Here is a 13736-nt window from a genome sequence, read left to right as displayed (position 1 = left end):
CTAACCGTTTGTGCAGACACATGCACATTTGTGGCCTGCTGGAGGTCATTTTGCAGGGCTCTGACAGTGCTCCTCCTGTTCCTCCTTGCACAAAGGCGGAGGTAGCGGTCCTGCTGCTGGGTTGTTGCCCTCCTACGGCCCCCTTCACGTCTCCTGGTGTAATGGCCTGTCTACTGGTAGCGCCTCCAGCCTCTGGACACTACGCTGACAGACACAGCAAACCTTCTTGCCACAGCTCGCATTAATGTGCCATCCTGGATGAGCTGCACTACCTGAGCAACTTCTGTGGGTTGTAGAGTCCGTCTCATGCTACCACGAGTGTGAAAGCACAACCAACATTCAAAAGTGACCAAAACATCAGCCAGAAAGCATTGGTACTGAGATGTGGTCTGTGGTCCCCACCTGCAGAACCACTTCTTTATTGAGTGTGTCTTGATAATTGGCAATAATTTCCATCTATTGTCTATTCCATTTGCACAACAGCATGTGAAATTGATTGTCAATCAGTGTTGCTTCCTAAGAGGACAGTTTGATTTCACAGAAGTTTGATTTACTTGGAGTTATATTCTGTTGTTTAAGTGTTCCCTTTATTTTTTTGAGCAGTGTAATATAAGGCATCCAAATAACTAATTTTCATCATAAGTGAAGCCAAGTGATACTAAAGGTGCCCATACACTTCAAATAACTGTTATTAACCATCTATCTCAAATTCATTTTCCCAAGGGGCCACATGAGAGACCCCTGACTGTTGCAGAGGGCCGAACTTAAGTCTGCACATTATTATTATTTATACTTTTATCATTCAATATTGAGCGGAATTGACCATGCTGAGCAGCAGCTACTATTAACACATGTTACAATAGGGCTTCTTGTAACATGTATTCATACCTGTAGCAGCTAACCAACACCATATAATTTACTGTTTTTTATAAAGTTTATAAATCATACTGCTCCTGCTATTCAGCCAATTTACTAAGTATAGATGTACCGTATTTTTCGGACTATAAGACACTTTTTTACTCCAAAATTTTGGAGGAAAGTGGGGGGTGCGTCTTATAGACCGAATATATATTGTAAGGTTGCTGCCGGACAGGTCATGGATGGAAGGTATGTGTCCCCGAAGTACCAAGCTTCGGTGATGTAGGTCCCAGAGAAGCAGGCTCCAGCACACATAGTGCTGAGAGAGAGTTAATGGGCCCAGATTAAAGGGCCGGGTTTTACGAGCAGCTGAGAGCTGGGGGGGGATATGCTCACTTACCTCCAGTCCAGGTCTTGAAATGTCCTGATTTAAGACAGCTGTGCCTGTCTCAGTGGTGCTGTGTGTTGTGCAAGGTGAAGAAGACTTGCGTGTGCTGCTCAGTCTGCTGGAAGCAGAGAAAAGCACTACATTTAAACGGCTGAGGCCGTTCTGTATGGACTTGTTACTTTGAGTTTTGTTCTGTTTTATCTTTTGTGCCAGAAAGAGTCTTCTGTTTTGTTTTCCTGGTTGGTTTATGGACATTTAATAAACCACGAGTTTGTTTTTAACCTGAGGACTGCATCCCTGTGTGAACCTGCGCCTATCCGAGAGCTGATCCGTCACAATATGTATACTGTGGGTTGGGGGGGGGGGTGTAACAGGGCACAGGAGGCAGGAGCCACCTGCTTCAGCCTACACGGTGCCCGCTACAAAAGAAAATGAATATTCACTGCTCCCCCACCCATGGACGTGGAAAGCAGTGAATATTCATTTTCCTTAATAGGGCGCACACTGTACCTGCAGCGCGGCTCCTGCTGCGCTCGGCGGTCATGTGTGCCCGCTAGGAGAGTGAATTTGCGTGGGGAGCGGTGACCACAGTCCCGGCGTGGGGAACAGTGACTATTCTGGCAGAGCATCTCACCGTGTGAGAGCGCATGTCAGTGACGCCATGAATGGCTCACACAGTGAGATCAGTGTTGGCAGCAGAGAGGGATGCTGCATTGGAGCAGAGAGGAGGTGAGCATAATTGTGTATTTTTTTGGTGTGCAGCGTGATGGGGATCATGGGGGGCCAAGCATACCAGGATGGAAGGGTGCCAAGCATACCAGGATGAGGGATGAAGGGTGCCATGCATACCAGGATGGGGAATTGGGGTGCCATGAATACCAGGATGGGGGATTGGGGTGCCATGCATACCAGGATGGGGATGAGGGCCATATATACCAGGATGGGGGGGTATTAACAGAACTGAGGGACATTACCCCTATAACAGTGTCAGCAGCAGGCCCCCTCCCCCTTAACAATGCATCATGACCACATTTATTTTTCTATTTTACTCCTCTAAAACCTAGGTGCGTCTTATGGTCCAGGGTGTCTTATAGTCCGAAAAATACGGTATTTTGATCAACAGCTCACCCCACTCCCCTCCAACACACAGTATGATGTCCCCACAACCCCCCCCCCACAGTACTATGACCCCACAGACCCTCAGTTGCCATGCCCCTAGCCACAACCCAATCCACGACCATTTACCATTTCTTTCTCCCCCGGCAAGAGAAGATGCCAAAGGGGCAGTAAGGGAAATTCAAAAGACACCCAGGACTGCAGGGCGTAGTCTCAAATCCCGGACTTTCCGCTGTATGCAGGACAGCTAGGACTAGAGATGAGTGCATCGATTCATGGGACTCTGGTCCAGTGTGCAGATCAGTGGTACCAGGCAGCTGGACAGGAGGCTGCCTTAGCTCTATGTGAACTCATCAGACGAGTGCCCCAAAGTATGTTTCGCCTGTCTTCCTCAGGAGTTTTGTCTGATGGGTTCACATAGAGCCAAGTATGCCATTCTACCTTTATCATTCTGTTTGCTGGGCATGTCAGTTTTTACAGGCAATTTAAAAGGCATATTACTGCAGGTTTCTTTAGCTAATATTTTGCACTTTGCATAGACATGTGATTACAGAACCAAAAAGTAATACATTGTATTCACAGATATACAGTTTATTTTTCATTGACTGTTATTATACTTGTACTCTCATTGTTAATAAGGGATATGCATCTGTTTATATAGACTTTTTCTGGCTCATGTGTAATTTATCTAGTTCCCATCTGTCATTTTCTTGATTGTTCTTTGCTCAATTGTTATTTACATCTGTTCATTTTTTTTATATATTTAATAAAGAATCTATTTTTAAATGGAAAAATAGTTTCCCTCTATTTTGAACTAAGGTTGGACCCTGTTCTTTTTGTTGCATATTTATTGCTTTCTTGAGTGTTTTTCCAGTTACTATAATGGATCAGATATAGGCATTTCTTATGCCATTTTCTATACAGTGTGTGTAGAGACTCATTCACACAGTCTGAATGATGAAAAAGGAACTGGGTGGCTTCCTGTCCATCATTGTATTCACGAGTATCTAGTCCTGAGGTTACAGATACCGGACAAGGGCAAGCCAAATCGTGCTTCCCATGAACCACTGTATTCACTGTTTGGACTGCGGGACGCACCGGCACAGTCAGAGAGCCGCATGTGCCCTGCAGGCTACTCTTTGCCCAGGTCTGCAATATAGTTGGCTAACGCCATCAAAATTGGGGGTGGAATGGGAATGTCCTCATATGACATAATTTCCTATTTTCTCTCACCTCTCCGGTTAGCAGGTAGATCAGCTTGAGGGTGAGGGTTAATATCTCCTCAGACAAGTGACTTCCATCCATGTCCTTCCTGAATGGTTATATAGAAATGAAGACCATATCATCTAAAGAAAGGTGACAAAGTAAGCATAATGCTAAAGATTACATGACAAAAAACAGATTGTGAAAGTAAATGACTAACAGGACAATAGCCTACTCCTCCTGGATTATAGGAGCTAGATGCATACAGCACACTAAAGTCTACTCCCCCAGTATTATAATCATAGACATAGGTTGGAGTTATCTTCTGTATCGTAATGAAAGAAGAGACTCCAAAATCTGAATCTTCTGACTACTGATCACCATACATGGTAGATTACTAAAATCCACTCCTCCCATCTTAACAGGCAGGACACTGCAGTCTGCTTCTGTTATAGTACAGATTTGCCAACCTATCAGAATGGTTTTGTTGGAAAATTGGGTTTGTGGCGCACTGGGCACACAGAATGTACCCCTTTCATTAGGCGACGACCCGTTCCTGCCTCCTGAATGTCACATGTCCATCTGGACAGCAAAGAAGGTACAAAACCAGTCTCTGTACAACTATTACTGCCGGATGGACATATGACCACTGCAAACAATCACTAGCCACCGCAAGGACTCTTTAGTCACATGCCTTTCTGTACTGAACAGGAATTATGGAGACCTGTGGGAGATCCAGCAAGGGATAGGTAAGATAAGTATACTTTCACTTTCATTATTTTAGGGCATTACTGATAGCTTTCATGGTTTTAAAAACATTTTAGGGGCGGACAGTCCCTTTAATACAGGAGTTTGTTCCTTTGAGTTATAATAACCAAACACATATTCAACAGGAGGAGTTGATGACTTTGTTCATTACTTTTATTATTCTCCTCTTGTATTCTAACCAACATAGAAATACATAAAAAAAACAGACAAAGAGGGAACCACAATCTGCTCCTCCTGCATATCATTATCTCCAAACTGATAGTAAAGATTACACAAGAACCACAGGATGGATTTCATCAACCCAGGTATCAATCAGTGTAATGTCACCCACCTGACACTGCCTGCAGTTTCCTGAGCACAATCCTGGTGACAGGTGCCTTTAAAGGGGTTGTCCACTACTTGGACAACCCCTTCTTGATCTAAATGATTGGCCCCGATAAAATAAAAGCGCCTATACTCCCCTCACATGCCGTCTCCGTTCCCGCGGTGTCAGCACTCGCTCTCCCCGGGACTCTCGTGCGACTGTATGACACGTGATGCTCGATGCCCAATCAGAGCTGGCGTCACTGCCCTCGCCTTTGGACAAATCGAATATGAAGAGGAAGTCCGGGCTGTGGCTGCTCTCTGACCTCCTCTTCATGTGCAATTTGACAGTAAGCGGGGACAGTGACGCCAGCTCTGATTGGGCGTCGGGCATCACGTGTCATACAGCCGCACCACTGCTCCGAGAACGCGAGTGCTGACACCGCAGGAATGGAGCCAGCACGCGAGGTGAGTATAGGCGCTTTTATTTTAACGAGGCCTAGCATGGGATATGACAAGGAGTCCAAAGTAGTGGACACCTTCTTTAAGTCACTGTCTGTAATTGGCGTATCTTTAATATCTGCTCTGGGCAGTGCTTTTTCTAAGAGAGTGTAAGCAGTCATGTGATTCCCTGTCTAAAAGGTATAGACATGAGTGTGGATGGGTTTAGTGTGGCGCATCTTTCTAAAACCAGGTGTGATAGTAACAGAGTCATACAAGAAAGATGCCTGGAGGGTGATCGATATAAAAACTTGTTCTACGGAAGTATGATGGCTGCAGCATGTGGCACCCTGAGGGTAAGAGCAGAGGTATCTAGGTTTTCCGGCACCCGGGGCAGGAACTCAGTTTGGCGCCCCTCCACCCCAAAGCACATATGCGATTTGTACACTTAGACGAACTGCTCTTCATAATTCTCTCAAGGTTCATTGGAAAACTGAGAGACGCAGGAACAGAAACTCGTTGTCACGTGACCATAAGCATGAAAATCGCATATGGATGAAGGGGCCGTGTGAGGACTGCTGGAACCTGCAAGCAGAGCTGAATCCAGACAGTGAGTAACTTACACACTGTTAGGATTGGCTACAGGGCTTCATTTTATAATTAAAGGGTTTGTCCAAAGTTGAGATGAAAGTCTGCAGTGTAGGTGACTGCAGGCTTCTGAGTTCTCACAGCACATGCACTGCAAACTTTTAGGATTCTCCCTTGGTGGTGGCAAGAGTGGACGGTCATGTGCGCACAAGTATGTGATTTGTATACTTCTGGCCACATTCTGACTAGACGTGTCCGACCTTGCTCAATTCATTGTGTGTGAAGCCAAACATCTAGTTGGCACGTGACCGCATGTATGCAAATCTCATACTTGCGGTTTCGTTACCTCCCACTCTCACTGCCAGCACCAGAGAATGCTAGTGCAGTCAAGAGACATAAGAAGAATATTGGGTAGAACCAAAATACTGGATCAAAAATATTTCCTAATTTATATTAATAATAAAATGGTCTTATCAGATGCAGTCGACTTCAGTTCCCTTCGGACTATGACACCAATTCAGGACGTTTTTTTAAGAAGTCTCAGATTTCCAAGTGCACGGTATCAATACTCACCAGGTGAGGGTAGAGATAATAGGTTCCAGTTCGCAAGACCAAGTTTCTCAGGAGAATTTCAGCTTTTACTAAGTGAAAGAAAAGGATATCGGAATCCAAAGCATAAATTTCTTTTATTGCCTGTTAACAAGGAGACTGAATACTCAGCAGGTTGTCCAACGCATTTTGATCAAGCTTATATAGGCAATACAGTGTGTGTCTAACATACTGAATATCAACAGCAGATTGAGGCCGATTCTTATAGCAGACTATAGATAGAATTCTTAAGAATACTGGATTCCACAGGAGCCATTTACTGTTTCTTCACACTTCTCAGGAATTGAGTCATGTGTGATTGTAGATATCACATGTTATTCTATTAAACTTTACAGTCATGCTATATTCCTTTTGGTAACTATATGGTTTAATACACTTTTAATCTCTATATTGATATAAATGATAGATAATAAATTATATACTTATTTTTTTTTATAACAGATGATTATAATAATACCAGACAGGACACCACAGTCTGCTCCTCCTGTATAATAATAACAGACAGGACACCACAGTCTGCTCTTCCTGTATAATAACAACAGCCAGGACACCACAGTCTGCTCCTCCTGTATAATAATAACAGACAGGACACCACAGTCTGCTCCTCCTGTATAATAATAACAGACAGGACACCACAGTCTGCTCCTCCTGTATAATAACAGACAGGACACCACAGTCTGCTCCTCCTGTATAATAACAGACAGGACACCACAGTCTGCTCCTCCTGTATAATAATAATAACAGACAGGACACCACAGTCTGCTCCTCCTGTATAATAATAACAGACAGGACACCACAGTCTGCTCCTCCTGTATAATAATAACAACAGACAGGACACCACAGTCTGCTCCTCCTGTATAATAATAATAACAGACAGGACACCACAGTCTGCTCCTCCTGTATAATAATAATAACAGACAGGACACCACAGTCTGCTCCTCCTGTATAACAATAATAATAACAGACAGGACACCACAGTCTGCTCCCCCTGTATAATAATAACAACAGACAGGACACCACAGTCTGCTCCTCCTGTATAATAATAACAGACAGGACACCACAGTCTGCTCCTCCTGTATAATAATAACAGACAGGACACCACAGTCTGCTCCTCCTGTATAATAATAATAACAGACAGGACACAACAGTCTGCTCCTCCTGTATAATAATAATAACAGACAGGACACAACAGTCTGCTCCTCCTGTATAATAATAATAACAGACAGGACACAACAGTCTGCTCCTCCTGTATAATAATAACAGACAGGACACCACAGTCTGCTCCTCCTGTATAATAATAATAACAGACAGGACACCACAGTCTGCTCCTCCTGTATAATAACAACAGACAGGACACCACAGTCTGCTCCTCCTGTATAATAATAATAACAGACAGGACACCACAGTCTGCTCCTCCTGTATAATAATAACAACAGGCAGGACACCACAGTCTGCTCCTCCTGTATAATAACAGACAGGACACCACAGTCTGCTCCTCCTGTATAATAATAACAGACAGGACACCACAGTCTGCTCCTCCTGTATAATAACAACAGACATGACACCACAGTCTACTCCTGCTGTATAATAATAACAACAACAGACAGGACACCACAGTCTGCTCCTCCTGTATAATAATAACAGACAGGACACCACAGTCTGCTCCTCCTGTATAATAATAACAACAGACAGAACACCACAGTCTGCTCCTCCTGTATAATAATAACAGACAGGACACCACAGTCTGCTCCTCCTGTATAATAATAACAGACAGGACACCACAGTCTACTCCTCCTGTATAATAATAACAGACAGGACACCACAGTCTGCGCCTCCTGTATAATAATAACAGACAGGACACCACAGTCTGCTCCTCCTGTATAATAATAACAGACAGGACACCACAGTCTGCTCCTCCTGTATAATAATAACAGACAGGACACCACAGTCTGCTGCTCCTGTATAATAATAACAGACAGGACACCACAGTCTGCTCCTCCTGTATAATAATAACAGACAGGACACCACAGTCTGCTCCTCCTGTATAATAATAACAGACAGGACACCACAGTCTGCTGCTCCTGTATAATAATAACAGACAGGACACCACAGTCTGCTCCTCCTGTATAATAATAACAGACAGGACACCACAGTCTCCTCCTCCTGTATAATAACAGACAGGACACCACAGTCTGCTCCTCCTGTATAATAACAGACAGGACACCACAGTCTGCTCCTCCTGTATAATAACAGACAGGACACCACAGTCTGCTCCTACTGTATAATATACAGGACACCACAGTCTGCTCCTCCTGTATAATAATAACAGACAGGACACCACAGTCTGCTCCTCCTCTATAATAATAACAGACAGGACACCACAGTCTGCTCCTCCTGTATAATAATAACAGACAGGACACCACAGTCTGCTCCTCCTGTATAATAACAGACAGGACACCACAGTCTGCTCCTCCTGTATAATAATACCAGACAGGACACCACAGTCTGCTGCTCCTGTATAATAATAACAGACAGGACACCACAGTCTGCTCCTCCTGTATAATAATAACAGACAGGACACCACAGTCTGCTCCTCCTGTATAATAATAATAACAGACAGAACACCACAGTCTGCTCCTCCTGTATAATAATAATAACAGACAGGACACCACAGTCTGCTGCTCCTGTATAATAATAACAGACAGGACACCACAGTCTGCTGCTCCTGTATAATAATAACAGACAGGACACCACAGTCTGCTCCTCCTGTATAATAATAACAACAGACAGGACACCACAGTCTGCTCCTCCTGTATAATAATAACAGACAGGACACCACAGTCTGCTCCTCCTGTATAATAATAACAGACAGGACACCACAGTCTGCTCCTCCTGTATAATAATAATAACAGACAGGACACAACAGTCTGCTCCTCCTGTATAATAATAATAACAGACAGGACACAACAGTCTGCTCCTCCTGTATAATAATAACAGACAGGACACCACAGTCTGCTCCTCCTGTATAATAATAATAATAACAGACAGGACACCACAGTCTGCTCCTCCTGTATAATAATAACAGACAGGACACCACAGTCTGCTCCTCCTGTATAATAATAATAACAGACAGGACACCACAGTCTGCTCCTCCTGTATAATAATAACAACAGGCAGGACACCACAGTCTGCTCCTCCTGTATAATAACAGACAGGACACCACAGTCTGCTCCTCCTGTATAATAATAATAACAGACAGGACACCACAGTCTGCTCCTCCTGTATAATAATAATAACAGACAGGACACCACAGTCTCCTCCTCCTGTATAATAACAGACAGGACACCACAGTCTGCTCCTCCTGTATAATAACAGACAGGACACCACAGTCTGCTCCTCCTGTATAATAACAGACAGGACACCACAGTCTGCTCCTACTGTATAATATACAGGACACCACAGTCTGCTCCTCCTGTATAATAATAACAGACAGGACACCACAGTCTGCTCCTCCTCTATAATAATAACAGACAGGACACCACAGTCTGCTCCTCCTGTATAATAATAACAGACAGGACACCACAGTCTGCTCCTCCTGTATAATAACAGACAGGACACCACAGTCTGCTCCTCCTGTATAATAATACCAGACAGGACACCACAGTCTGCTGCTCCTGTATAATAATAACAGACAGGACACCACAGTCTGCTCCTCCTGTATAATAATAACAGACAGGACACCACAGTCTGCTCCTCCTGTATAATAATAATAACAGACAGAACACCACAGTCTGCTCCTCCTGTATAATAATAATAATAACAGACAGGACACCACAGTCTGCTGCTCCTGTATAATAATAACAGACAGGACACCACAGTCTGCTGCTCCTGTATAATAATAACAGACAGGACACCACAGTCTGCTCCTCCTGTATAATAATAACAACAGACAGGACACCACAGTCTGCTCCTCCTGTATAATAATAACAGACAGGACACCACAGTCTGCTCCTCCTGTATAATAATAACAGACAGGACACCACAGTCTGCTCCTCCTGTATAATAATAATAACAGACAGGACACAACAGTCTGCTCCTCCTGTATAATAATAATAACAGACAGGACACAACAGTCTGCTCCTCCTGTATAATAATAACAGACAGGACACCACAGTCTGCTCCTCCTGTATAATAATAATAATAACAGACAGGACACCACAGTCTGCTCCTCCTGTATAATAATAACAGACAGGACACCACAGTCTGCTCCTCCTGTATAATAATAATAACAGACAGGACACCACAGTCTGCTCCTCCTGTATAATAATAACAACAGGCAGGACACCACAGTCTGCTCCTCCTGTATAATAACAGACAGGACACCACAGTCTGCTCCTCCTGTATAATAATAATAACAGACAGGACACCACAGTCTGCTCCTCCTGTATAATAATAACAGACAGGACACCACAGTCTGCTCCTCCTGTATAATAATAACAGACAGGACACCACAGTCTGCTCCTCCTGTATAATAATAACAACAGACAGAACACCACAGTCTGCTCCTCCTGTATAATAATAACAGACAGGACACCACAGTCTGCTCCTCCTGTATAATAATAACAGACAGGACACCACAGTCTGCTCCTCCTGTATAATAATAACAGACAGGACACCACAGTCTGCTCCTCCTGTATAATAATAACAGACAGGACACCACAGTCTCCTCCTCCTGTATAATAATAATAACAGACAGGACACCACAGTCTCCTCCTCCTGTATAATAACAGACAGGACACCACAGTCTGCTCCTCCTGTATAATAATAACAGACAGGACACCACAGTCTGCTCCTCCTGCATAATAATAACAACAGACAGGACACCACAGTCTGCTCCTCCTGTATAATAACAGACAGGACACCACAGTCTGCGCCTCCTGTATAATAATAACAGACAGGACACCACAGTCTGCTCCTCCTGTATAATAATAACAGACAGGACACCACAGTCTGCTCCTCCTGTATAATAACAACAGACAGGACACCACAGTCTGCTGCTCCTGTATAATAATAACAGACAGGACACCACAGTCTGCTCCTCCTGTATAATAACAGACAGGACACCACAGTCTGCTCCTCCTGTATAATAACAACAGACAGGACACCACAGTCTGCTGCTCCTGTATAATAATAACAGACAGGACACCACAGTCTGCTGCTCCTGTATAATAATAACAGACAGGACACCACAGTCTGCTCCTCCTGTATAATAATAACAGACAGGACACCACAGTCTGCTGCTCCTGTATAATAATAACAGACAGGACACCACAGTCTGCTCCTCCTGTATAATAATAACAGACAGGACACCACAGTCTGCTCCTCCTGTATAATAATAACAGACAGGACACCACAGTCTCCTCCTCCTGTATAATAACAGACAGGACACCACAGTCTGCTCCTCCTGTATAATAACAGACAGGACACCACAGTCTGCTCCTCCTGTATAATAACAGACAGGACACCACAGTCTGCTCCTACTGTATAATATACAGGACACCACAGTCTGCTCCTCCTGTATAATAATAACAGACAGGACACCACAGTCTGCTCCTCCTCTATAATAATAACAGACAGGACACCACAGTCTGCTCCTCCTGTATAATAATAACAGACAGGACACCACAGTCTGCTCCTCCTGTATAATAACAGACAGGACACCACAGTCTGCTCCTCCTGTATAATAATACCAGACAGGACACCACAGTCTGCTGCTCCTGTATAATAATAACAGACAGGACACCACAGTCTGCTCCTCCTGTATAATAATAACAGACAGGACACCACAGTCTGCTCCTCCTGTATAATAATAACAGACAGGACACCACAGTCTGCTCCTCCTGTATAATACCAGACAGGACACCACAATCTGCTGCTCCTGTATAATAATAACACACAGGACACCACAGTCTTCTCCTCCTGTATAATAATAACAGACAGGACACCACAGTCTGCTCCTCCTGTATAATAATAACAGACAGGACACCACAGTCTGCTCCTCCTGTATAATAATAACAGACAGGACACCACAGTGTGCTCCTCCTGAATAATAATAACAACAGACAGGACACCACAGTCTGCTCCTCCTGTATAATAATAATAATAACAGACAGGACACCACAGTCTGCTCCTCCTGTATAATAATAACAGACAGGACACCACAGTCTGCTCCTCCTGTATAATAATAACAGACAGGACACCACAGTCTGCTCCTCCTGTATAATAATAATAATAACAACAACAGACAGGACACCACAGTCTGCTCCTCCTGTATAATAATAACAGACAGGACACCACAGTCTGCTCCTCATAATAACAACAGACAGGACACCACAGTCTGCTCCTCCTGTATAATAATAGTAACAGACAGGACACCACAGTCTGCTCCTCCTGTATAATAATAATAACAGACAGGACACCACAGTCTGCTCCTCCTGTATAATAATAATAACAGACAGGACACCACAGTCTGCTCCTCCTGTATAATAATAATAACAGACAGGACACCACAGTCTGCTCCTCCTGTATAATAATAATAACAGACAGGACACCACAGTCTGCTCCTCCTGTATAATAATAATAACAGACAGGACACCACAGTCTGCTCCTCCTGTATAATAACAACAGACAGGACACCACAGTCTGCTCCTCCTGTATAATAATAATAACAGACAGGACACCACAGTCTGCTCCTCCTGTATAATAATAATAACAGACAGAACACCACAGTCTGCTCCTCCTGTATAATAATAACACACAGGACACCACAGTCTGCTCCTCCTGTATAATAATAACAGACAATACACCACAGTCTGCTCCTCCTGTATAATAATAACAGACAGGACACCACAGTCTGCTCCTCCTGTATAATAATAACAGACAGGACACCACAGTCTGCTCCTCCTGTATAATAATAACAGACAGGACGCCACAGTCTGCTCCTCCTGTATAATAATAATAACAGACAGGACACCACAGTCTGCTCCTCCTGTATAATAATAATAACAGACAGGACACCACAGTCTGCTCCTCCTGTATAACAATAACAGACAGGACACCACAGTCTGCTCCTCCTGTATAATAACAGACAAGACACCACAGCCTCCTCCTCCTGTATAATAATAACAACAGACAGGACACCACAGTCTGCTCCTCCTGTATAATAATAACAGACAGGACACCACAGTCTGCTCCTCCTGTATAATAATAACAGACAGGACACCACAGTCTGCTCCTCCTGTATAATACCAGACAGGACACCACAATCTGCTGCTCCTGTATAATAATAACACACAGGACACCACAGTCTGCTCCTCCTGTATAATAATAACAGACAGGACACCACAGTGTGCTCCTCCTGAATAATAATAACAACAGACAGGACACCACAGTCTGCTCCTCC

The 13736-nt window shown here is 43.9% G+C and overlaps 1 protein-coding gene across 4 annotated transcripts in view; it reads right to left on the bottom strand.

Moving 5' to 3' along the window:
- LOC141273000 (uncharacterized) overlaps positions 1-13736 on the bottom strand; it is a 34059-nt gene that overhangs the window by 9256 nt on the left and 11067 nt on the right. For all 4 annotated transcript variants that reach the window (XM_073684278.1, XM_073684277.1, XM_073684280.1 and 1 more), the window contains exons 2-3: positions 6239-6306; positions 3596-3708 (exon numbers count right to left, since the gene is read on the bottom strand). In XM_073684278.1, the coding sequence (XP_073540379.1) occupies positions 3596-3667 (72 nt within the window). In that variant the 5' untranslated portion in view covers positions 3668-3708; positions 6239-6306. The remainder of the gene's footprint in view (positions 1-3595; positions 3709-6238; positions 6307-13736) is intronic.

The sequence above is a fragment of the Phyllobates terribilis genome, unplaced genomic scaffold (assembly GCF_046119375.1).
Source record: "Phyllobates terribilis strain yellow unplaced genomic scaffold, ASM4611937v1 Scaffold_5__5_contigs__length_657084704, whole genome shotgun sequence".
NCBI classification, from domain to species: Eukaryota; Metazoa; Chordata; class Amphibia; order Anura; family Dendrobatidae; genus Phyllobates; species Phyllobates terribilis.
This window is presented reverse-complemented; position numbering and strand designations above follow the sequence as displayed.